This window comes from Zonotrichia albicollis, chromosome 5, assembly GCF_047830755.1.
Source record: "Zonotrichia albicollis isolate bZonAlb1 chromosome 5, bZonAlb1.hap1, whole genome shotgun sequence".
NCBI lineage: Eukaryota > Metazoa > Chordata > Aves > Passeriformes > Passerellidae > Zonotrichia > Zonotrichia albicollis.
Genome location: NC_133823.1, coordinates 65,334,408 through 65,358,557, shown reverse-complemented (window position 1 = coordinate 65,358,557; position 24,150 = coordinate 65,334,408). Strand labels below are relative to the sequence as shown.

The window sequence follows — 24,150 nt, the reverse complement described above, 5'->3', positions numbered from 1 at the left end:
CAGTATTTCCAGAACAAACTAGGCAGAATTTGGTAACAGAGTACAACATCTGCTTCCTTCCTAAGACACCACACTGCAGTGGGAAAGGGACTGTGGAAGCAGCCTCTCCATGGTCTCTGTACTCACCTGACGTGCTGGCAGGTCCAGCACCCTTGGAAGGCTCTCCTCACTGTCACTGGAGCTGAGGTCTATGTCCCACACTGAGGGGCTGTGGCAGTCCCTGGTGCTCCCTGGCTCCGAGTTGCTGGGCTGTGCTGGTGCCACCTTCTTGTGCTGGGACTGGAAAACTCTGCAAGGCCACAAGGTGACAAAATTAGGAAGCAGCAGAGGGGAAGGTTACTTACTTATTCCACTGACATGGCAGCATTCAAAACTAAAACTGAGCCCTGAGTTTGGGCACTGAGAGCAGAGGGGAGAAGGCCAGAGAAGACATTGCCATACTCAAAGTACAAAGCACCAGAATAAAAAAATACTTGGAAATTATCAAACCTCCAACTCACACCCATCCAGACAAACATACACAATTCCCATAAGTATAGAAATTTTGGCTTCATCCCACTCTGCAACTAGCTATATTATTAGCATATAAAGTAAGGTTCTTAAAAAGTCCATGCAAAATACTATATTTCTTTGTTTCTTTATGTTTCTTTTTAAATAAAATAACTACACCACTTTTTTGAAAACTTCTACTTGGGCAATTGAAGAAAGTTTTACAACAAAATAACTTTAAAATGTCATCAATAGATCTATACAGTTTAGGTAGCTGAAGCATTACTTGTCCTGCCAGGCATCAAAACCATATGCAGGAATTATCAGATTCAGCTGGTATCCCTTAGCATTTATGTCAGCCTAATGCATTATCAGGTTGACAAGTACGAAGTGTGACAAGATGTTAAGCACCACAGGTTATAAAAGAAGACAAAATCTTTAGTCTGTTACATGAAGACTTAGAATTTTTTTCTTTACTTTTATTTTGTTTTGGTTTTAATCACAGTCATTGTAGTCATGACATGGTTTAGTGCACTTGGCATTGCTGGATTAACAACAGGACTTGATGATCTTCAAGTCCTTTTCAAACCTAAACAATTTAGTGAGTCCATCATAAAACAACAATTTTTCTGTTGGTGAAAATTCCCTGCAATGATGTTTTCTGAGAAGAAATTACTAATAACCCAATTTTTTGTGCATTCCAGGTTCTTTTAAGTAACTTCCCAGCAGAGATGAGAACAGAGTCTGGTTACTTACGATGTTCTTGGCTGAGAACTTGGCAATGTTTCTGAAGCTGTGCTAGCCTGCTCTGGAAAGCAAAAATGAAAAGGTTGCCTTTACATGCCTCCCTTGTAGCATATTTTACCCTGTGGTCTCTCAGCACCAGATTAGAGAGTCACTTTCTTCTAGGGAGGGGTCTGCCACCAAGATTGTCCATCACTCCAGATGGGAGTTTCCTAACTAAAAACTGCTTGTCCTCTGCTGAAGTGCTGCCTTGAGGTCTAGCTAATGATTGGTTACAGTTTCTTAAGCCATTCCTAAATTCATCCCTGTTCAGCAAAGCAGAGGAAATCGTGCTGCTTAACCAGTGTGAACACTTGATGGTCTCTGCTACATATAACACACAAAATTACCTGTCAGCACACAAAGAACTGTGTTTTCTTTGCATTTCTACTTACTCTGCTTCTGTGCTGCAGATCCGTCAGGGTGGGATTTCTAGAATAAAAGGACAAAGTAGCTTAGCATGTAGCTAAACATCTGCTGACATCAAAACTGTGTTAATGGCATGTTATAGGCATATGCATTTTTGAGTAAATATTTTTCAAACACTCCAAGAGCTGCCAAATAGCTGAGCTGGATTTCTGCTAAGCAGAAAAGATGTCATAATTTATCAGAAGCCCTGGCATAAATGGGCTGGGTCACCTTTGTTGCCACTGGAAGTTGGGAAGTCTCTGCTCTTGTAGGCGTCTGGACACGTGACAGGAGAGATGGCAGTGAGCTGCTCTTTTCCTGGAAAGAGAGGGAGAGAAGCAGCTCTCAAAATGTATTTTGTCCCCACTTATTTCCTTACTGTATGCAAAACATAAGCATACACAGACATCTTCTATTTAAGACCACTTACCTTCAAAATTTCTCCAGTCAATGGCACATCAGAAGGCTTCTTTGTCTGAAACAAGAACGAGGGAAACAGAAGGAGTTTGTTTGGGTTTTTTACTAATTGGCAGGAACTCAGCAAACATTTGCTTACCAACAGCTCCATAAATGTATTGCAGATGTAAAAATAATAAAAAGAGAGTAAGAATGAAAAAGCTCATCTAAAGAGGAGTTAATAATGGAGACCAGGCATGGAGAGAGCTGAACCCAGCAATGTCAACTCCCCCTCCTCCTCTCAGATGTCTGTCTTCCCTTTGGAATCTGGTGGTCAGGGAGCACTGTTTCCCTTTCTAAACTACTGTTCCTACTTCTCTTTATTACTATTACTATATTTATTTATTTATCACTATTTTATTATTATTATCATCATTATCATATACTTGTTATCACTATTTTTTAAATAAGGTATGTTTTCATGGTCTGCTCCCTTTATGAAACTGCACTTTCCCTAAGTTGCTGTTGAAGCAGTTGAGCCTTGCTTGCAAAGACACAGGCTGCCTGTGCATGTAAGAGTTGTGCATAAAGCCTCAGTAGTTTAAAAAAATCCCAAAACAGTTAGAAATAATAGTTCCCAATTCATCTAAGACAGTTCACAAGAATTTATGACATTTAGACAAATAAAATCAGACTCTTTCTTGCACTGAAGTGAAAAAAAAAAAAAAAACCAACAAAAACACCTGGGTATAATGCAACCCCACACAAGATGCAGTTTCTGCTTGGTTTCTAACTCCCATCACTGTTTAGGGTCAGGGAACTCAGGCAGGTCTCCAAGCAGGCTCCTTCTGCCAACACTGAGCTTCTGCTCAGCAGAAAGATCTCTTGTAATTTATCGGAAGCCCTGAAAAAAGTGGGCATAGGAATGTGCTCCTTGTTGATGGAGTGACAAAACTGTGCTTTGTCTCCTTAAGAAAGAAAAAAGCCTAGAAGTTTCTCTTCTCTATCAGGTAAAAAGATACATGATAGGACTTGAGAGACTTCACCTCAAACTTAAGGATAGCCAATTGGACAGAAGCCAAAAAGTCCAGCCTAAGCAATTCACTAGAAAAAGAAGAGAACAAAGAAACCAACCACTTTTGTGGGGTGTTTTACCTGGGGCAAGAACCTCTTGCACCTGGCTCAGTTTTTCTTTGTAAAGAGTTTTGTTATTTTGCCTTTTATTAAAACTTTTCTGTTTCCAACACTACCCCAGAAGCCATCCTGCTGATTTTATGCCATCTGAGGTAGCTGAGCTATCTTGGGTGTGATATAAATCTCTGAGTGCTTATAAGACCTGGCTCGAGGAGACCATAAATCAAGTGGGCTGGGTTACCTTTGCCTGCAATGGAAATTTGTAAGTCTCTGTTCTCACAGGTGACTGAAGGGTTAGCAGGAGAGGTGACATGGGGGTGCTCATTTCCTGGAAAGAGAGGGAGAGAAGCAGCTCTCAGGAGTTTTCCTGATGACACAGACAGAGTTTCACCTTTCCCAGAGTCAGAGGGATCCACTTCCCCATGGATTTGTACAGGCTTTCTCATGGAGATCTGGTATTGAGGAGTACCCACCTTCAATATTCCTTCAATGAACGGCACATCAGTGTCCACAGTGGGCTGAAACAAGAAAGAGAGAAGCACTGTGAGTTTGTTTGGGTATTTTACCCATTGATAGCAAACAACATGCACTCAGTAAACATGAGCTCCTGACCAGCAGCTCTAAAAATGTCACTCAAGTCCATTCATAATGGAATGCTAGTAAGGAATAACAGTTTCATCTGAAGGGCAGTAAGGAACAGAGACTGAGCAGAGCAAGAGCTGAAACCACCAGTCACCTCTGGCAAGTCAATGTCAGGCTTCCCTGGCAGTCAGGAAACATTTTCTATTGCTGACTCTTTATTCCTCTTATTAAGAAAGTATGTCTCCACAGTCTCCTCCCTTTATTGAATATCACTTCCTTTAGTTGCTATTGTAGCAGCTAAGCTTTGCCTGCAAAGGCATAGCAGCCTCTGCATGTGAAAGAGTTGAGCGAAGTTTCATCAGTTAAGAAAAAACAGAAATAAAAGTTTCCAATTCTAGAGAAATTCCCAATTCAGTTCTAGAGAAGGAGTAATATTTGTCATTCACCCAAATAATATCAGACTCATTTTTCTGAAGTAAGAAAAAAAACCAAAACAAAACAAAACAACCTTGATTTAACTGCAACCCTTGCAAGGTGCAGTTGGTACTTGGCTTCCAGCTCAGAACACTGTTCCTACTCAGGTAACTCGGGCTGGCTCCAGGCTGGGTCCTCCTGCCAAGACTGAGCCCTTGCTTGGGAAAGCACTTAACCATCATCACTTGGGCTCCTGGAAAGACATCCTACTGCTTATTACACACAGCACTTGAACACAGAAAAAGGTTCAGGCTTTCAGGCACAGGAGCATTTCTGAAGGACTAAAGCAGAGATCGCAAATTTCAAACTAAGCCCAGGTAATGGACCAGCTCTGCAAGGTTGCTTTGATTCTGGTGAGCGTTTCTGGCACAAGAAAAGCACCCACACATGGAGCTCATGCAGGACAGAGCAGACTCTTCATCTGTTTTCAGCCAACTTCAAGGAAGACCTCTTCCTTCTACATGAGAATAGCAGTGATCTTGAGTTGTCCTCAAATTCTTCTTTCTGGCTCCAGATTTGGTAAACTGCAGAGGAACACAGCTTGACTTGACCTTTTTTTTTTTTTTTCCATTTGGTTGGGATTTCTTTTGACTGTTCTTTTTAAACGCACTCCAAGGAAGATGCCACATTCCTGTTCTTTTCTGCACCCTGACACTTCCTAACTCTTGGCCCTGCCATGAAGCCTCTCACACACCCCAGTCTGTCAGGGCAGGCAATACAAGGCTGTCTGCTGGGCTGAGGGGCTCCTAAAGACATGAACAAGGAGGCTGGCTTTACAAACAGCTTTGCTCAGGTGCTCAGAGAAGAGGTAAAACCTGGCACAGGAGGACAAGAGATACATCTAAGCTTCATTGATGCTCTACTTTTAAGGCTTCTCACAGCTCATTTGGAAAGATGCTTTAAAGAGACAAGGGTGATAGAGGAGAGCAAAGGTTCTGTTTTGGGGAAGAGGGGAAAGAGCTGTTCAGTGTCTCTGTGAAGGCAAAATGAGTCCCTGCACAGTTATCCCCTGTGGATTAATTCACTCTGCACTGGATTGTGCTTGCCTGTTCCAGCTGTAAGCCTCAAGTATTTAGTGCTGCCAGGAAAAGAAGCCATCAATAAGGAATTCCCAGCGGCAGGTGACATGTGCCTTAGACATTGAATGAGCCAAACTCCTGGCCTGGAAGAAGTGGCTGTCCTAGGGGATGTCCAGGGAGGTCCCAGGAAGAATCCTGTTTGGTGTGTGGCTGTTTAGCATAACTGAGGCCAAACACTTTAATTCAGATGGAATTCAAAGCAGGAGGAGGGAAGAACATCAGAGTTTCTTCTGCTCTAGACCTCCTCACTGTCAGGGTCCCTGCAGGGCAGGGGTCTCCCTACAGCTCTTGTTTCACCCAAAACAGGAGGGAGGGCTGAGATTTCAGCCAAAGGCCCCCCTTGGTCAGCCTTCCCAAGATCCTTTCTCTGGCTGAATCTTTCTCCTCCATGCAGCACAGCTCGCTGGATATTTCCTCAGAGCCAAGGAGCCCAGCCCTGTGGCCCAACCACCTCTCCCATGCTGAACATCCAGCACACAGGCTAGAGATCCAGGGCTACAGCCTCACTGTTTCTTCCTCCTCCTCCCTCTCCAGGCTTCAGCACTGCAGGACTGTGTTAGCAAAGACAGGTTCATCTTTCAGAGCAAGTAGATGGAAGACTATATGACATCAACAGAACTGAAATGAGGAGAAAATGAAAACAGGGATTTTTCGCTCACAGAGCCATTGTCCAAAACACCCATGGAAAGAAACCAGTCACTCAGGAGCCAGTACAGAGATCCCTACTGCAGAGGAGGATCATTCAGCACATTCACTCAACGTTTCATCCCTCAGCTTCAAAATGGACTAATCCTGGAGTGAAAACTCCAGAAGGACTGGACAATGATGCCAAAGGACAAGTGGCAACACTGCCAGGTTTAGAACCAGAAGTCCAGGAAGGGTTTATTAATGACAAAATCCAGAAAGGAAGCAGAGGGCAAGAAATGTCTGATGCTGCTGCAGAGGTCTCAAGGGGACACCTGAACAGTGACAGTAATTAAGGTCTCCCGTCCTGACTGCCCTCAGACAGCAGAGTGTTAGGCAAGGGGCTGTGGGAGCAGCCTCTGCATTTGATTTGCACTCACCTTAGGTGCTGGTGCTCTTGGAAATGCAGACACTGAGGGGTTGTGGCAGTCCCTGGTGCTCCCTGGCTCCGAGTTGCTGGGCTGTGCTGGTGCCACCTTCTTGTGCTGGGACTGGAAAACTCTGCAAGGCCACAAGGTGACAAAATTAGGAAGCAGCAGGGGGGAAGGTTACTTACTTATTCCACTGACATGGCAGCATTCAAAACTAAAACTGAGCCCTGAGTTTGGGCACTGAGAGCAGAGGGGAGAAGGCCAGAGAAGACATTGCTGTGCTCCAAAAATAAAACACCATATGAAAAAACCCTCTGGGAATTATCAAACATTTAATTCACACACAGCCAGACAAGAATGCAGACAGGATCTCACTGCCGCATTGTAAAGCTGCATTCAGCTGACTAAAGTTGAAAAAAATACCAAAACAGCCCAGTGTGTTTCTGAAAGCCCCAACCCCCAAAAGAAACACTTCCAATAAAGGGTAACAAGTTTCAGGATGGATTCTTGGTCAATACAAAAACATAGGATCTACAGACCCACTGGGGGAGAGGAAGAGAAAAGAACGAACACCTGGGGAAATACAAGTCTGGTTCTTAGGCAAACTCCAGCATGCCTAGATTATTCATTTCTAATGGGAGCTTTCCTGAAACCCCCCCCAAAATGAAACCAATTTTCAACAGCAGCCCTCAGCAGCATCAAACCAAAGCCTGCAGCTTCAAGGGAAACCAGGAACCCCTTCTCCTCTCCCCCTCAAAGGAAAAGCAGTTTTGTCTGGCCTAGAGGATAGTTTGGGAACACAACTATACCTTGGAGGACCAAGTGAAGAAGTTGTCTTTTCCACGACCTGTTTTGTTCACAAAAACAGAGAGGCGAGGGGGAGGCAAGGTTAGCTCAGGGAACTCAGCACAATGCAACCAGTGGGGATGATTTAAAGGCATGTCTGTGTGCCTGGTGCAGGCAACATCTAAAACTGACTTGGTCGGCAGCACTCTCACACTCCCACTTCTGTCTAACACTCTCAGATAATGCTTTTGCTGACAATCAAGATAAAATGGGGTTTGTGCTTCCACACAGATGACATGCTTCAAGTGTTCATGAAAAACATCACATTGTAGATCAGAACTGAAACAAAAGTATGAGTCCCTGAAGCATTTTCCATTCATCTACCTCCTCTGGCTCAAACATGCTACAGCTCTACAGATACAGAGCCAGCTGAAAACAACGGAAAAGAGGGAAGAGAGGTTTGCTGCCACATTGCCCACTCAGAAACACTCCAAGGCACAATGGCATCTAGTTCTCAGTAACGCATGGGGCTGGCTTCCCTTTGTTTCCCAAATGGAAATTTAGAAGCCCAGACATGAGGCAGCAGGTCCAGAGCCTTTGGATGAGGGGAGCTCAGGAAAGGCAACCCCCAGCTTGAGGGAGGAGAAGCTCTGGCTGCCTGGCATGAGTGTTCAGTCTGGTTCTTGAACTGCTCTAGACAGTGTTACGCTCACAGACTGAGAGGAAGGCTGATCCAGCTTTTATCCCTACTTCTCAGCCCACCCCAGAATATACTTTCAGGGCAAGCAATGTCTGCTGAGTGAACAGGAGCTGAGCTATCTATTTTTCCCCAGCCATTTCTGTAATGTATGCAAAACATAAGCAAATACAGAGATCTGTTATGGAAGAGCACCAACCTTCAAAGTTTTTTCAGTGGATGACACATCAATGGGCTTCTTTTTCTGAAACAAGAATGAGGGAGGCAGAATGAGTTTGTTTTGGTTTTTAACTGATTGACATACCCACAGCAGCATTTGGTTACCAACAACTCTAGAAATGTCATGCAATTTCATTAATAATAAAATGCGACGAAGGATCAAAAGGCCCATCTGAAGGGGAATTGATAATGGAGGCCAAGTGGAAAACCAGTTGAAATTCCCAAAGTCATCTCTTCTGCCTCTGAGAAAAAGAGGAAATCCCTTTGGAACCTGGCAATCTGGAAATATTGTTTCCATTCTTAAACTACTACTACTGCTATTTGTCATTACTGTTATTATATAAATATGTCTGTGCAGTCTTCTCCCTTTATGGAATTACACTATTATACTTTGAAGCAGCTAAACTTTGTCTTCAAAGGCAGAGGCTGCCTCTGCATTTAAAAAGTTGTGCAGAAAGCTTCCTTAGTTAAAAGAAAAACAGTCAGAAATAATAGTTCCCAATTCTTCTAAGCCAGTTCTAGAGAGAGGGGAATATTTCTCATTCACCCAAATAAAATGAGACTCCTTATTCTTCTGAAGACAACAGCAGTCTGGACAAGACACTGACTTCTGACACTTCTGGAAAGATGCACCACAGTTTGTGCAAATTTTGGCTGACTTTAGACATCCTCTTTTTGCCCCTGGAGGATTTGCAAATCCCATACTACCATTTCTCACTCTCCCACTGCTTGACAAAGTGATGGATTTAGCAGGCAAATTTGGACCAGTGGAGGTTTTCCAGGGCTGCCCAGAGACACACTATGGAGAGAAGTTGGCTTTGGGCTACCCCAAAGAGCTGAGTCCACCCTCAGCTGGGTGCAGAAGCTGGCAAGGACTCCACCCCTCTCCCAGAAACACTTTTTCTGGGCACCCACTCCTTCCCCTCCCTCACCACACTCTCCAAGGAAGATGCAGCATCCCTGCTCCTTTCTGCACACTGATACTCCCTCAGCTGGGCTTCCAAGCAGCAAGGACGAACACTGCCCATTGCTGGTAGCCTGAGGCTGATTGCAGTACTCTGCACTTTCAAGAGCTTGAGATCCAGAATGGTGCTTTGTCTTTTTGGCATGAAGAATGGCTCCTGCAGAAGGCAAGGCCCTGCAGTGCTCTACTTCTCTCAGCTTCCTCTTATTTTCCACAAGATGTTGCCTTCAGTCCTTTGCAGCTGATAGACACCCTTTTCCAGGAAAAGCTGACTGCAGCCTCCAGCTCTTCCTTCTCCTTCCAAAGGCCAAACACAATTTGAAAACCATCTCCATGGCCCTCCTGAACCAGCTGCCATGGCTCAGCACTGTGGGCTCCTACATTCTGTAGGGCACAGCAACATCCCAGTGGTGATGGAGGAGCCTGGCAAAACCCCAAAACGCACCTGGGAACCAAGTGCCTTTGACCTGAGGAGGCAGGGCTTGTGTGCTGGTCCCTTGGCCTTGAGGGATTGCCAATAACACAGCACCCCAACAATTGAACTCACCTTGACAAGCTCAGGAAGAATTTTGGATTGTGGAGCTTTGGCTTCTGACCTCCGATTTGAGAGACCTTCATTGCTGTCATTGTAGTTCTGCTCAGGGAAAAGTCTGATGCCCAGTGATTCTGGTGAGGGTTCTCTCCATATGTCCTCATATGGATTTGTCTTACTGGAGGCTGGCCTGCGACTAGGGGCCCGGGACCTGGGTTTGGGCTTTCTTGGAATCCATATGGGATTCAGAGGGGACTCATATCTCAGGGACACCTTGGGGTCCCACTCGCCCAGCAATTTCTTAATGCGCCTTGACAGATCATCTTCTTTATTGGTCTGCAACACAAGAATAGAGGGGGAAATGTCAGAAACACCCAAAGCAAGAGATCCAGCTCAGCAAGAGACATTGCTCAGCATCTTCATGGAATCACCATGCATCCCCCCAAGGATGTTCAGTGCAGCAGATGGGAAGATGCTGTGTTTGCAGGGATGAGGCTCAAGTCTGCTATAGCCCATGCAGAAGATACAGCTCTCCTCTCCCACCCCGAGCCTCTTTCCTTCTCTCCTTCCAGCCTGCACTCCACTCCCATTACCTTGTAGGGACTGGGAAAGAGGGGAGCCTTCTCTGGAGCTACCTTCCTCTTCTGCCTCTCTTGCTCCAGAACACGGAACAATTCTCTGCTGTTGTTCCAGCTTTTAGACAGAGACAAAAAAAATATACTTAACACTCAAACCCCTGTTTATATTCTGTGCAGAAACGGGGGCTTTCCCACAAGGGCACATGTCCAGCAGCAAAGCAATGTTGAAATTCTCAGGATGCTGACAGTGGACAAATCAGTTCTGTCCAGTGTGTGCTGTGCCCCAGAGCAATGAGACACACAGGGGACAGCACACATCCTTCTCAGGGATTGCTACTCCTGATCCCAGCCATCAAGAAGGGTGGGAAGGGAAAGACTCTGCCCCCATTTCCTTGTGAAATCACAGGGGTGATCAGCACATGAGCTGGCAAATCCTCTTGCAATGATTAATGGGAGAAACTGGCACTCTTGTTCTCCTTCAGACCTCTCAGCCCAGTCTCCCCCCTTGTGTGTCAAACAGAATCTTCTATTCTGAAGGTGTTTCAACTTTCAAGGCTTGAACTTTGTCCACTTTATAAACAATCCTGGAAATTCACTCTCTACTTTAAATGGATATTTGGAAAGCTGCTTCCCTCGAAAATCATGTAGCTGCATTTAAAGCCATCCTATCAGCGTGATTAGAAAGGAGTTCTCAGACATTCAGCAAACACCAGGTCAAATCCCCCTGTTCCTCCTCAGCCACCTATGCATGTACTCAATCACACCTGCCCCACAACAAAACATCAATAAAGTGTCCCATCATGGGAAACCAGATCCTTTAAACTATCCCTGGCCTTTGAAAGACTACTGCAAAATGAGGGAAACTCTGGCTCTGATATTTATGGACATCGGGGAAGGGAAAGCATGCAGGCACAGTGGATGCAGGTATCTATTTCTACTCTACTGTACAGCCTTCTCTATACACACAATTCATAAACTCTTCTTTGCAAATCCAACTTCCCAAGTGTCCCATGTTGCAAGGGCAGAGCCTTGTCTGCTCCAGCAGTGACACTTACTCCAACACCACACCAATAATCAGCTCCTGAAAGTTTAATCATTCCTAGAGACAAGGCACAGCTGCCTCATCTCATACTGAGGGGCCGTTACTTAAACTAAACAGGTTTTTGCACTGGATGGCATTCCTAATTCAGAGTACATAAGTCTGCACGCTACTGAAATGCCCAGACTTTTTAGATAAGCCTATAGATCTCCCAGTCTCCCCAGCCCTGGACACACCTTTGCTGCCCATGTCTGACCTGGCCATTGAAGGTGTTTGTCAAGATGCTCTTCAAAGCCCTTGCAAAGCTGAGCTCTGCTGCCATTCACAATCCTGCACAGTTCCCTTGAGGCCAGGGAACTTTGGGAACTGCACCTCCAGGCTTAGCACCAACACGCCCAGCACCTGGGAGCCTTGGTGCAGGGGGACTGCACAGTCCCACGCCCTCCATCTCCAGGGGGAAAACAGCTCAGCAGTGCAAAATTAAAAATAATCCTGTACTTGCTGCTGCTGCTCTACACTTGATGTGTCAACCCCAACAACTCGACTGTTCAAAGAGACAGATGAGACTGAATGCCTGCCCTGAATTATCACCTCAGTTCTCATCATCTTCAAATATGTTCCACAAGGAGTAAAATCACCCCCACCCCAAAAAAACACAACTCGAGCTTTGGTATGGACTGAAACAGGAAAATACTCCCAGGCCGAAAGCATCCCAAACTGCAGAAGGGAAAGCCCTGGCTCCAGTAATAAGAGATTAGTTTCAGAAAGTTCAGCAGAGGATCTGCCCTGACCCATGACAACATCCAGGCCTGGAGCTGTAACAGAAGCTCTTAAAATAGCAATGTGCTCTGAAGCCACTCTCACTAATAGGACAATCCTTACTTCACTTGTCCCACTCCAGAATTCTGATTCTTGCATTGGAGGAGGAATTCTTTTTCTAAACCATCACAACATTCATCACAGCACCCAGAAAACCAAGATTACTTCAAATTAATTCCTACCTATAGTTGCTGTTCTGGTTGTCCGTCGGTTCCATTATGAAGCCTCAGTTCGAGTCACCTTCTCTGGAAGAGAACAAACAGAAAATCACCAGGAGTGATTATCTGCACAAATTTGTGCCTAAAGGGGAGGTCAAGATCTCCAGGGGCTTGCTACACTTAGAACCTGGGTGCCCGACGGGGAGTCATTCCAGTGCTCCTAAACATAAACCATCCAAACACACGTAGCTGAGAATGGGAGAACCAAGAGATCCATTTTCCCCTTCCCCCAGCAGTGTTGCTGCATTTCAAGTCAGCACTTAACCCCAGATTTGGCCAAGAGCACAACAAACCAGGCCACTGCTATAGGCTCCAGGAAATTTAGTTCAATTTTCAGAACAAAAGTGCCCTAAGAACCCTGCAACCCTGCCTGTAGACAACGAAATGGGCCCCACATGAATGGCAGCATTTGTGGAAAGAGGAAGGAAAGAAATGGAGGGTAAAAAAACCCCATAAAACAACAGTTCTATATGAAAAAGTAACAATATTCCCTCACCAGATGCAAGAGGAAATCTTGAAGTGCAAGATCTCAAAAATGCAGAAAAAGGACTGAAAACATTTACATTTAAATTTCTGACATTCACTTGCAGCATCTCACACTCTAGAGGGAGCAGATTTCTCACTGGGGAGGAGGCTACAGGAGCATCCTGTGAAGTCTTCTGCACCACCCCACTGAGGACAACTGGTGTGAAACATGAGCTCTAGGCCATGGCTTTAACACTAGGGAAGGGACCAGCAGGAACCATTCTGCAAGCCACAGAGAGACACAGGCCATTACAGATGGGAATCCTCTCAAACCCCCACCTCCCCATGCAGCTGGGAAGCCTAAGAATAGACACTCACACTAAGCTCAGAGGACACATCTGGAAGCAACACTGCATCTTTGCTGCCTCTTCACCATCATGAAAACCAAAATGTTGGCTGGGAAACAAACTGCCTTAAAAGAACAAGGTGCCCACTTGAATTTAAAGGTAAATGAAGGTGGCAGAAGTAGCAAGAGCATACAGGGAGAAGTCATTCCAGCTTTCTTCTAACTTCTGTTGAGTGGACCTGGCATTGACATAACTTGTGTACAGAGACATGCACACCTACTTGTGAATAAACAGCATGGCTGGGAGGCCTGCTCTGTCACCAGCTTACCCTTAAGATGGCCACAAAGCACACAAGTGGCCAGCAGGAAATCTAGATTCCACTGAACAGCCAAATGCCCTTGACAAGGCCAGGTTTTCAGCCACAGTGGAGCTTCATGGATTTGAGGCTGCACAGGCGGCATGAACCTGACACTATTCGCACAAGGCACAAATGCTCTTGCAACCAAGCTGTTCTTCTGAACATAAGCTTTCCTCGCTGTGGAGAGGAGAGCAGGCACCCCAGTGACCCTGATGGGAATTCTTACAAGCTTTTGACAGCACTTTTTTTGGCCAGGCTCATTTCTGCATCCCACAGCAGGACATGTTTAATTGCTCTTCTTTCTGCCTTCTCCATTCAGCCACAGGCAAAGAGGTGTTCTAATGAAACAAGGAGGCTCGGAAGCTGCTTGGAAACTTAAACCTTATGTACCCACCTCAAGAACTTTTCCTTCAAATGTTGCTATCACTAAACTTCACATGATATTTTTATGGACAAATCTTGGTGTTTTGCATATATTGAGGTATTTGAAGGGAAAACTTGACATAGAGTAAGAGAACACATCAGATTCATAGAACCACAGCCCCATAAAACCATAGAAACATAGAATGTTTGAGGTTGGAAGGGGCCTAAGATTTCACCTTGTCCCACTCCCCTGCCATGGGCAGGGACACCTTTCACTAGAACAGGTTTCTCAAGGACTTGTCCAACCTATCCTTGAATGATTCAAATATTCTGGTGGCCATTGTTCTTATATACATATGATATACAAATACAGATGTAGACAAGGCCATTGTAATTATAATGGCCTTGAGCCTTAAAACTAGAAGAAATATAAATAAATAGCTTTGGCTTCATGTTGGGATGTGGGTGTTTCCACATGGACTTTGCAACCTCCCCCTGGAGTCCCTGGCTGTGACAGTTCAACTGTAAGAGCAGCCTCGAGCAGCTGCTCCCACTTCCAACGGGGCAATCCCAGGCCCCAGCTGGAGCACCTGCTGCAGGCACTGCCCAGGAAAAGCCCAGAGCTCCCCTGCCACACATCTGCCCGGTCTGCCCTTAAGCCTCTCCTTCTCAGTGCTGGCACCTTCTGGCAGCACATGGGGCAGAACGCAGGGGCCTTTGAGCTTCCCATGTCACCCTCCTTTCCCAGAGATTGCCTGGCTCTTCTGCTCTTCAGAGACACTTAAAATTCAAGCTGAATCAGCAGCAAGCCCTCCTGCAACCTTGCTCTCTCCACTTGAAAGTGATTTGTCCCACTGCAAGCTGCGGAATAATAAAGCTAAATGGTTGCATAAAGAAGGCTTTAAAGGCAATTTCCCTGGTCAGTGACTCTTTCCCAGTAAACTGCTGTCAGCTTGCAGAGGCAGGAGCAGAGCCTGGGTTTGAAGCTGTTCCTGTTGGTGCTCAGTGCTGGAATGCAGCAGAGACAGCCATGGCTGGCCTGGTTGCCCCGTGGCAGCAAAGCACAGAATTACCTGGCACAAGCCACCAGGCTTGTGGGTGATGAGTGACTCCTGAGTGGCAGTAAATAAATGCGCTGCGAACAGGCTCTGAGGCCAAGCAACACTCGCTGCACGGAGCTCTGCTCGCTCTGAGCTGTGCACTCTGCGGGGCACTGCCCAAAGAGTGCCCCAACAAAGACAGTTCCACCGTTGGCACAGCCTGGGTAGCAACAGAATGTCCCAGGCACGGCTGGGCAGTGCCCAGGTTCCACAGAAGGGTCAGAGGGCACGGAACCCTGCTGGAGCTGCCCACACCCCCTGCTGCACTGCACTGCGGGACCCCAGCCTGCCAGGCAGCAGCACACGGGCTCTCCCCAGGGTGGACTCGCTCTCGGCACTGTGGTCTCTTCTCTGGCTGCAGTCTGGGGTTATTTTTTTTTTACCTTGACTTTTTTATCCTGGAGGCATTACCACTGTTATTGATGGCCTTCATTACTGCCAGGGGTGGGTACACCTTGGTGTTATTTTTAAATGAACTACTTCATTTCTACTCAAGAAAAGGAAAGTGACAAATGCTAAAAACCAATCACATAAAGCCAAGTTCTAAAATTATGAAAAGCAATATATGAATAAATTAGGTTTATTCCATCGTAACCTGTTTCTTCATTTAATTTGATTAATTCAGGTTGTTTGGTGCTCTGATATCAAAAATGTCTTCTTTCTGGTGCTGTTCCCAACATTTGAACACTACTGTGAGAATTTTTTGGCATACTTTAGGATCTATCCTTATGTATCCCCTCCAGCTCAGAATATTCTATGATTTAGGACCAATGTCCCTGTACTCAGCACTGCTGAGGGTGCATCTGGAATCCTGGGCTCAGGTTTGGGACCACACTATGAGGCTGGGGCATGTCCAGAGAAGGCATGGAGCTGGTGAGGGGCTGCTGAGGGAGCTGGGCATGTTCAGCCCCGAGCAAAGGAGGCTTGGGAGGCACCTGCACGAGGCTGCAGCTGCTGCAAGAGGCTGCTGCTGCTCTCCCTGGCAGCCTGCGGGCAGCTGCGGCTCCCAGGCTCAGAAGGGCTGAGCAGCTTTGCCAAGATCTTCCTGCCACATCCCCTGTGGAATCCTTAAAATCAGAGGGTTTTGGGAAAGCTGCAAAAGGCAGGCCTCAGAGACAGCAGAACTGCAATTGGAGCTAAGCAGCAGCCCTAAGATTTGTCAGAGAAAAATTATATACGAAGTAGAAAAGTAAGGACAAATAGAACAATGGTCTGTGCATTAATGCCTGTCTAGAATAACTCCCTAAGCTACAGCAAAGTATATCTAGCCAGATGTTAGGAAGTTCTAAGCTTAATAATAGAGCTCTGTGCATTGTATTTTAAGGCTTATAAGCAGGCCTTTTATTCGAAATAAGCAAGCATTGTTTTAACCAAAGGTACATGTGCCTATAGTGGCTGGATAGAACTACTGTCAATACGTTTTTGCTTTGTGTGATTGGTCAAAAAACTTTTGTGTTGTAACACTGAGTTCTTGTCTGCTGCTGGGGACATGAGCTGCTGGCATCTTCCCATTGGCATAACCATGTAATGAGACTGATGCTGAAAAATAAACAGCTCGAGGCACGTTCCACAGCAGTCCCATCCCTTTCATGATTTGTACATAGACCCCCAGCCAGCAACATCCCCCAGCACGTGTGCAGGGGCTGCTGCCATCCCTTTGGGCAGAGCAGGGTTCAGGGTGCCCTGGAAGAGGCTGGCAGTGCGCAGGGGCAGGCAGGCAAGCCGGGTGCCAGTGGTGCCACTCAGGGTGAGGGAACTGTGCATGGCCAAAGGCAGAAAGCTGCCATGGCATCTGGCTTTGGGCAAGGCCTGTGGCCACCATGGAGCCAGGAGAGCTGCTGGGAAAGGGGCCAGAGCCCTGCCAGCCTGGGGCTGAGGGCATCTGGGTGACACCAGATCCCACCTGGCACATGGAATGTCACTGCAGCCCATGTGCTTTTGCAGCCATCGGGAAGTGTATGGGACACAGAACATGCCCATTGTCTGCACTTTCAGTAAATTTCAGTAAATCAGGGCATTTCCCAGTCTCCTTGCAATGTTCCCTATGGCACAGCAAGGTTACAGGGCTATGGGCAGAGAAGAAACTTGAAAGGCTTTCATGGAGAAATGTCCTGCTCTTGCTAGCACCACTCGAGGCTATTGCCTTGTGTCCTAGCCCTTTTACTTGGTAAGGGCTAAGTAAAGATAGAAAATGTGGCTAAATTAATCTTTCTGTGACTTGTTTGGAACTACTTGAGCACACTAACTCAATGTTGTATTAATGCTGTCTTTGACTGCAATCCTGGATTGAAATTTCACAGAAATTTTTAGATGAATGATAGAAGTAAGATGATTATGTAATAAATTAAAATCAGCTATGCCTGAAAGGGGCCCAGTTATTTCTGAAGGAGATTGACATGTTTGTGCATATCCACGTGATGTGCAGACTGTGACACGAGTTCCATGGTTAGAGATGAACAGCTCTTCGTGTTTTGAGGGTGCTGGAAGGTGTTTAGATTTGTGAGAATTTTATTATTTTTTACACTATAAGGACTATCAGAAATCTGCTGGGATAATAGTCTGACAACATTCTGATTTCTCTTGATGGTGTTTTAAAGATCTGCAAAGGTTATGGCAAAATGCTTCTGTCTGTTTCTAACCTCACCATGTTTTTCTATTTTGAGTGAGTTGTGGTAGATCATAGTTTGAATGCTCAGTATATGAAGGAATGAAGTCCCATTTCTCTCACAAGTTTCACTGAAGAGATTCCTGTAGAAGCTGATCCAGCAGAGTTCTGTAGAGCTTTTAAAAATGACTACACAGGACATAAAATTGTATATAAATTTAGAAGGAATATTTCTATTTTTACACAGTCACTTATGTTTTCAAAGTAATTCCTAAAAAAAAAGGTAAGTAATGATTTGTGAAGATTTTAAAATTATTTCCTGGAATTTAGATGGAGTCATGAAGTGAGATGCTCGTCCATGCATTCTAAATGCATTTATTAACCCCAGAAAAGGAAGCCATTGTAGAATGGAGTTCAAACAACGCCCACTGGAGGGCAGTGTTGGCTGCCAGAATCGCTGTCAGTTCCTGCTAACCCCGAGGGTTTCCGCAGCCCGGGCTTTGGAAAGCCTGGGGGTGACAGATGCAAGAAGACGCCCCACATGCTTAGACCCCAGAGATAAGAATTGCTTTTTCCCCTTCAGGAGGAACTTCCCTGTTAGTCTTGTCTTTGTTCAGGACCCAGGACATCCCTCTGGCTGTCCTGAGCAGCCCAGACCCCTGCCAGGGGTCTCAGAGACCCAAAATGCCTGTGGTTTGGATTATGATCCGTGGAGCAAATTACCAACCTTGTATGAAGATCAGCAAGCCACAAGAGTTTAAGTAGAATATTAGTGAAGTTATCACAGGGTAGAAAAGTAGATTTTAGGGTTTTTGGTATGGGGGTTCAGGAGGCAAGATGGAGGGAACTGGGTGTGTCCAGCCTTTCTCCTTCTTCTTCTTGGCCTCTATCTTCTGCTGTGATGTTGGCACTTACAGATTGGTTTAGAGCAGAAGCTCACTGTCTAACATAGGCGATGGGTACTGGAAAGTGATTGTAAACATTGTGCATGTAGTTTGTAGTATACAAAGACATAACACCACCCTGTGAGCAGGCAGAGTGCCTCAGACTGTCTTGCTGAGCTGACCTCGGCAGGGCAGGAGAAGATTTTTTTATAGATAAGATAAAATAAACAACCTTGAGACCGAGCAATGAAGAGCCCTGACTCCTTCTTTAAGCGCTGGGCTAGGAAAACAGACTTTGGAACTTTTCTCGGGGTCACACTGACAGACTGATGATCCCGACAGCCCTCAAATGCAGCGGCACAGCCCGACTGCAGCCCTGAAAACGCTGCGAGAGCTGCAGGCTCCTGCAACTGAACCCCAGCCGGGGCTCACCTCACTTCAACAAGGGCAAATAAATGTGTTTTCCCCTTCAATTTCATCCCCTAGAAGAGCAGAAAAAAATGGGTGCTCCTCAAATGAAAGCCTTCAAATGATGGGGAAAGGGGGATTTTGACCTCAATTCAAACCCTTTAAAAGGAGGACGCCAGGGCTGCCCTCTCAATTTAAACCTTTGGATGATGAAAATGGGGTAGCTACCTTCAAATCAAACCCATAATATGACAACAATACTTTTCCCATTCCCCTTAAAATAGAATGCAGGGATTTCCTGTCACCCCTGTTGTGAAAAATGCATGCATTATATGATTGGCTTTTTGCAAATATTAAAATGAATGTTATATGTGTTGTGTTAGAAATAAATGCTGTATTAATTCTCTTAAGTACTGTGTTAAATATAGTTTTAGGTTATAAAAATTGTTAAAATAAGAACTATGTTAGTGGGTTTTTTTTTTAAAGAAAGGAATGAGGCACTCCACCAGATAGCAGCCACAGGACACCTAAATCTTTCAGGGAAAAGAATTGATTGCCTTCTTATCAGAAGAAACGAACTTCTTCCCGCCTTGAAGGCGCTGTTAGAATCAGAAGGAAGAAGTTGACAATGAACAGACAGAATTCTGTGTTTGAATGGAATTTATGCATCATGTATGAAGTGTATGAATAAGCAACGGGCTGTTGTTCTTAAGGGTTAATCCTTTGTTCAGGGGTGTCCTTTTTCGGGCTTGTGATGCCAGAAAAAGGCACCCGAACGTCCATAACTCTTTGTTTTTATTGTCTCATATTGTCTTAATTCAATTTGTCCAAATTGTTATTACTCTAATTGTGTTACTATTCTTTTTAACCATTTTATTACTATTAAACTTTTAAAAATTTTAAAAACAAGTGATCAGCGTTTTTCACACCTGTGATACCCCTAACAGCCTGGAAAAGGCACTTTTCCTTCAATCAACACCCTTAAAACCACAAGTGAAGGGGTTCAAACACAGACAATAACAGAAGAGTAAGTAGCTGCTTCCCTCTCCTTAATTTGTTTTGTCCTATTAAGCTCCATTTTTTTTCCCTGAGGGCACCGGGTAGGGATTGGCAAGATGAAATTGAAAAGGGTAAGGACAAAAGTTCCCGCTGCAAATCCACACGGGCTCCCCTGTTCGGCTGCTGTTTCCTGGCACAAAGATTCGTCCCTAAGCACCTCCTTTAAGCAATGCTCCACTTATCCAAGCGCGAATCCAGGTGTTCCCCCAGACCCTGTGAGAAGCTCTCACAGTCCTTCCATGAGACAGCCCCGGGAGCCCCCCATAAACCCTTCTACTCAGCAGCTCCATGCAAAAGTGAGCTGAGGCAAAACCTCCCCCTAAAACAGCCTCCCCCCAGCAGGAGCCGGCCCCTCATCATCCTCACACACACCTGGGGTGCTCTGAGCCCCCCATCACCCTCACAGCTCACACCTGGGGCTGCTCCAAGCCCCCCATCACTCTCACAGCTCACACCTGGGGCTGATGCCACTCTCCAGCAGCACCTCTCCCTGTCCAGCACACAGCCCGCTTCTCACAAAAACAGAGCAAACAGAAATCTGCTGCGGGTGTTGGCTTTTCTTAGTCCATCTGGTTCCACAATTCAAACACGTACATGCACTGAGGGAAAGCTTTCCAGTGGAGAAAACTGTCATTCTGCTAGCACACTTTGATACACCTTCAGAAAAAGCAGAATCAGCACCAACTCCTAAGGCCCCTGCTGAGGAATCCAACCCTCCTTGGGACACCCAATGCAGCAGACCTCGAAAAACGAGGGGAAAAGTCAAGCTTGGAGTGGAAAAAAAGAATATAAACACACCAGCCTTTAAAAAAAAGCCTTCACAAAGCAATAGTGGGAACCAGTCGCATTTCTTCTTTCCTTGCTTTCTGTAATGACATAAATATGAAGTAAAAAAACAGAGCTAGGATTTTACAGGTCTTCATTTTGGCACTCTGGATGACAAGCGCCTCTTCCGGGACTGCAACACGATTTGGGGACTGGCAGGGAAGGAAGGCAAAAGGTGCCAGAGAGCCCTTTCAATTGCCTTCAGCCCCTGCAGCTGTTCTGATGGTTTCAGGGCATAGCTTGGTTCATTCCTAGATAAAAACGTTATGGCAATATTTTCAAAACTACTACCCATCTCTAGTCAGTTTCCTACATTCCTGTAAACAAATGAGTGGATAGAGAGGGTTTCTCCCCAAATGAATTTAGAGATAAATTCCTTGCCTGCCACCCACCTGCTCCTGCACAGCAGTGGGGCTCCCTCTCCTGGGGACCTTGGGGTGCCCCCAATGGCATCAGAGCCCCGAGTCTTCACCCCCTTTTCCTCACTCCCAAAGAAGGCACAGAACGAGTCCGACTGCCCTGGACAGCAGCGCAGCGCTTCCTTCAAGCCCTTTTTTTAACTGGGTCTAAAGCTACATGTTCACATCTCTATTTAGAAACTACACTGGAACTTTCTTCTGAAAACAAAGACATTACCTAAATCCTCTCCCTATGTCCTAGACAGATAGATATTCAGTCATTATTATCCAGTTGACTAGACAACAGTTTCTTAAAAAGAATGATAAACAATATGTAAGGATTTTAGCTACAAGCAAATAGGCAAATCTGAACAAGATACTGGTGGTCAACCACTGAAGTTATTTTGAAGGAATTTTTTAAACAGTAAAATACTGATACCAGAAAAATAAAGCAAAAAGCCAACTACTGGCCAAGAAAGAAGGAAAAACTAACTTTTGACAACAACAACATTCCAACAACACAGGCTTTTTCCCAATGTCATATCTTATAACTACCTCTCTTGGGAATTATCATCATATATCCCAAAAAGAATAAATACCTCAGAGTGTCCTAAAGCAAAAAAGTAGCACACATGAGCTCCTTTACACTCCTAAGAGGTCAGCACAGCATGCACTGAGTCTGCAACAAATTATGCTCAGTGAAGGTCTGCAAAAAAAGTTTCAGCTGATGAAAACTAACCCTGTTTGTTTCAACACGATGCAATCTATAGGACTCCCCTGCATGCTCACTGATTAAATCCAACTGATGCCGATATACTACACAGATCATACTGTCACTGCCCCAGCAGGTCCATCCACCAGCGTCAGAACCACTGCAGGGTCACAAAGGCATATTTCCTATAATGTAAACAATAGAATCACGCTCTTTTTCAAGGTCCTACTGTGGGTGCTTCTTGCCTTTTTTCTTGTGTTTCTTCTTGCCTTTCATGCCTTTTTTCTTGCCTTTCTTGCCTTTCTTGCCTTTTTTTCTTGCCTTCTTTCTGGCTTTTTTTCCCTTTTTTCTTGCATTTCCTGCCCTTTTTTCTTGCCCTTTTTCTTGCCTTTCTTGCCTTTTTTATCTTGCCTATCTTGCCTTTTTTTTGCCTTTTTCTGGCTTTTCTTCTTGCCTTTTTTTTTGCCTTTTTCTGGCTTTTCTTCTGGCCTTTCTTGCCTTTTTTCTTGCCCCCAGGATGCCTGAACATTCCTACAGCTTATGGCTTTCTTTCTTTCTTTTCTTTCTTTCTTTCTGTAGTAGAAACTTTCAGGCTACGTGGAAGTAAAAGAACCCCAAACTGCAATGATTTAAAGAAAACTATTTACTCCCTGGGAGCCTGAAATTTTCTACTGCACCAGACATATAGCTTTCAAGAAAAAAGGCAACAGGGAACGGGACACACAAGGATCCTGTGAAGAACCATGTCTCGGGGAGCGCCACAGAGAATAAAAAGGAACAGGAGTGAGGCATGAAGAGAGATGGAGAAAAAAACATATACACAAGGACAGAGTGACACAGAGACATAGAGGGAAACAAGGATCCAGAGGGGAAATGACCACAGCACGTGGGGCAGGATGCTTCTCCTCCAGTCACTACACAAGTGCAGCTTCCCTGCAATTCCATGCTCAGCGTCTCCTCCCAGCTGCACAGGTGAACAAACAGGTACTGCCAACGTTTCCTTCCCTCAGGCACACAGACCCACCAGGAGAGCCTGGAATCCAAGGATGGATCTAAACATGGGAGTCGCATTTGCTACTCTCTCCACCTTTTCTCCAGCTTAGCCCTGGGCTTGGAAACAAACAAAAGAGAACAAACATTTAAAAACAAAACTTGAGGTGTCCTGAGGCTGCCCAGGTCTGGGAGGAAGCCTTTCCCGCCAGCCTCTTGGCCTTTCCCCACTCTGAGGAACTGTGGAAATGCACATCCAGACATGGGGCAGACAGCCTGGGATGTTTTCTGCACAAACCCCACAGCCCCGAGCACCAGAAGCCTGAAGACGTTCAGGAAAGGCTTTCTCAGGCGGCCCTGAATGTTCTTGGAAACATCTGAGTGCCACACAGGAAAACATGGATTTTCATTTTAAAGCCGTTTTATTTTCCGCTTCTCCGCAATTCCAAGCACAGCGTCCACATGACTGGAGGAAAACAATACAGAGCAGACAAGCTTATCCATCAGCAGTGAAACACGCCCTTCACCCTGCGGGTGCTCCTGTCCTTTGGAGCTCCCCTACAGTCCTGGCAGCTCATCTTTGCACTGACAGAGAAAACTGCATGGCTTGAAGAGTGCTGAGATAAAGGAGGATACATTAGGAGGGCCATGGATACAAAATAAATTAGAAGCATCTGTAAAAGTTTCTTTCCATATACAAAATAACCTTTCTTGGGGGTGATTTTCACTTTTTTAAGTTGACAGTCTGTACACAGATAAACCTTTCCCCAGAAAACATTTAAAAATGCTGGTTTTAGAAGGAAAAAGGAGCCACTAAACCCATCCTGCAAATTCATAAGCCTCTCCTCAGCTGAGGGTGACAATCTCTGGGACCAGCCCTGCCCCAGGAGTGACACCCTGCTGCTGATGAGTTCAGGGCCCCCCGAGGATGGAAGAACCGAATCACCACCCTGCCAGCTGAATCAGAGCACTGAGTGCCCCTTTCCTGAACAGCTCCATGGAGGGTGACTCCAGCACCTCACTGGGCAGCCCCTTCCACTGCCTGACCACCCTCTCCATGAAGCAATTCTTCCTAATGTCCAGCCTGACCCTTCCCTGGTGCACCTGGAGGCTGTGATCCCTGGTCCTGTCACTTGCTACCTGGGAGTAGAGGCCACTGCACAGCCTGGCCACAGTGCCCTTGCAGGCAGGCAGCCCACAGATTATTTGGAAGACTGTTCTAGAACTCGAGGTGAACAAGTCATTCAGCGAGCTGACTGAGGGCAGCATTTCCACAGCCCTGGCCTGCTGAGTGTCCATAGCAGAATTCAGAGGGATGCCCTCAGCAGGGCTGCTTGGAGCTCCTGTGCCCAGGGCTGCTGAGCTCCCAAGGGCTCAATTACAG

At 45.7% G+C, this 24,150-nt stretch overlaps 1 protein-coding gene across 2 annotated transcripts in view; it reads right to left on the bottom strand.

Moving 5' to 3' along the window:
• LOC113459109 (ALF transcription elongation factor 1) overlaps positions 1-24,150 on the bottom strand; it is a 107,655-nt gene that overhangs the window by 7,539 nt on the left and 75,966 nt on the right. Inside the window, exons 5-17 of one of the 2 annotated variants that reach the window (XM_074541970.1) lie at positions 12,217-12,279; positions 10,192-10,291; positions 9,614-9,934; positions 8,083-8,127; positions 7,210-7,247; positions 6,410-6,530; positions 3,684-3,728; positions 3,452-3,538; positions 2,111-2,155; positions 1,912-1,998; positions 1,668-1,704; positions 1,246-1,297; positions 127-289 (exon numbers count right to left, since the gene is read on the bottom strand). In XM_074541970.1, coding sequence (XP_074398071.1) covers positions 127-289; positions 1,246-1,297; positions 1,668-1,704; positions 1,912-1,998; positions 2,111-2,155; positions 3,452-3,538; positions 3,684-3,728; positions 6,410-6,530; positions 7,210-7,247; positions 8,083-8,127; positions 9,614-9,934; positions 10,192-10,291; positions 12,217-12,251 — 1,176 coding nt within the window. In that variant the 5' untranslated portion in view covers positions 12,252-12,279. Of the gene's footprint in view, positions 1-126; positions 290-1,245; positions 1,298-1,667; positions 1,705-1,911; positions 1,999-2,110; positions 2,156-3,451; positions 3,539-3,683; positions 3,729-6,409; positions 6,531-7,209; positions 7,248-8,082; positions 8,128-9,613; positions 9,935-10,191; positions 10,292-12,216; positions 15,471-24,150 lie in introns of those variants that run through there. The other variant, XM_026792578.2, reaches the window with a different exon arrangement.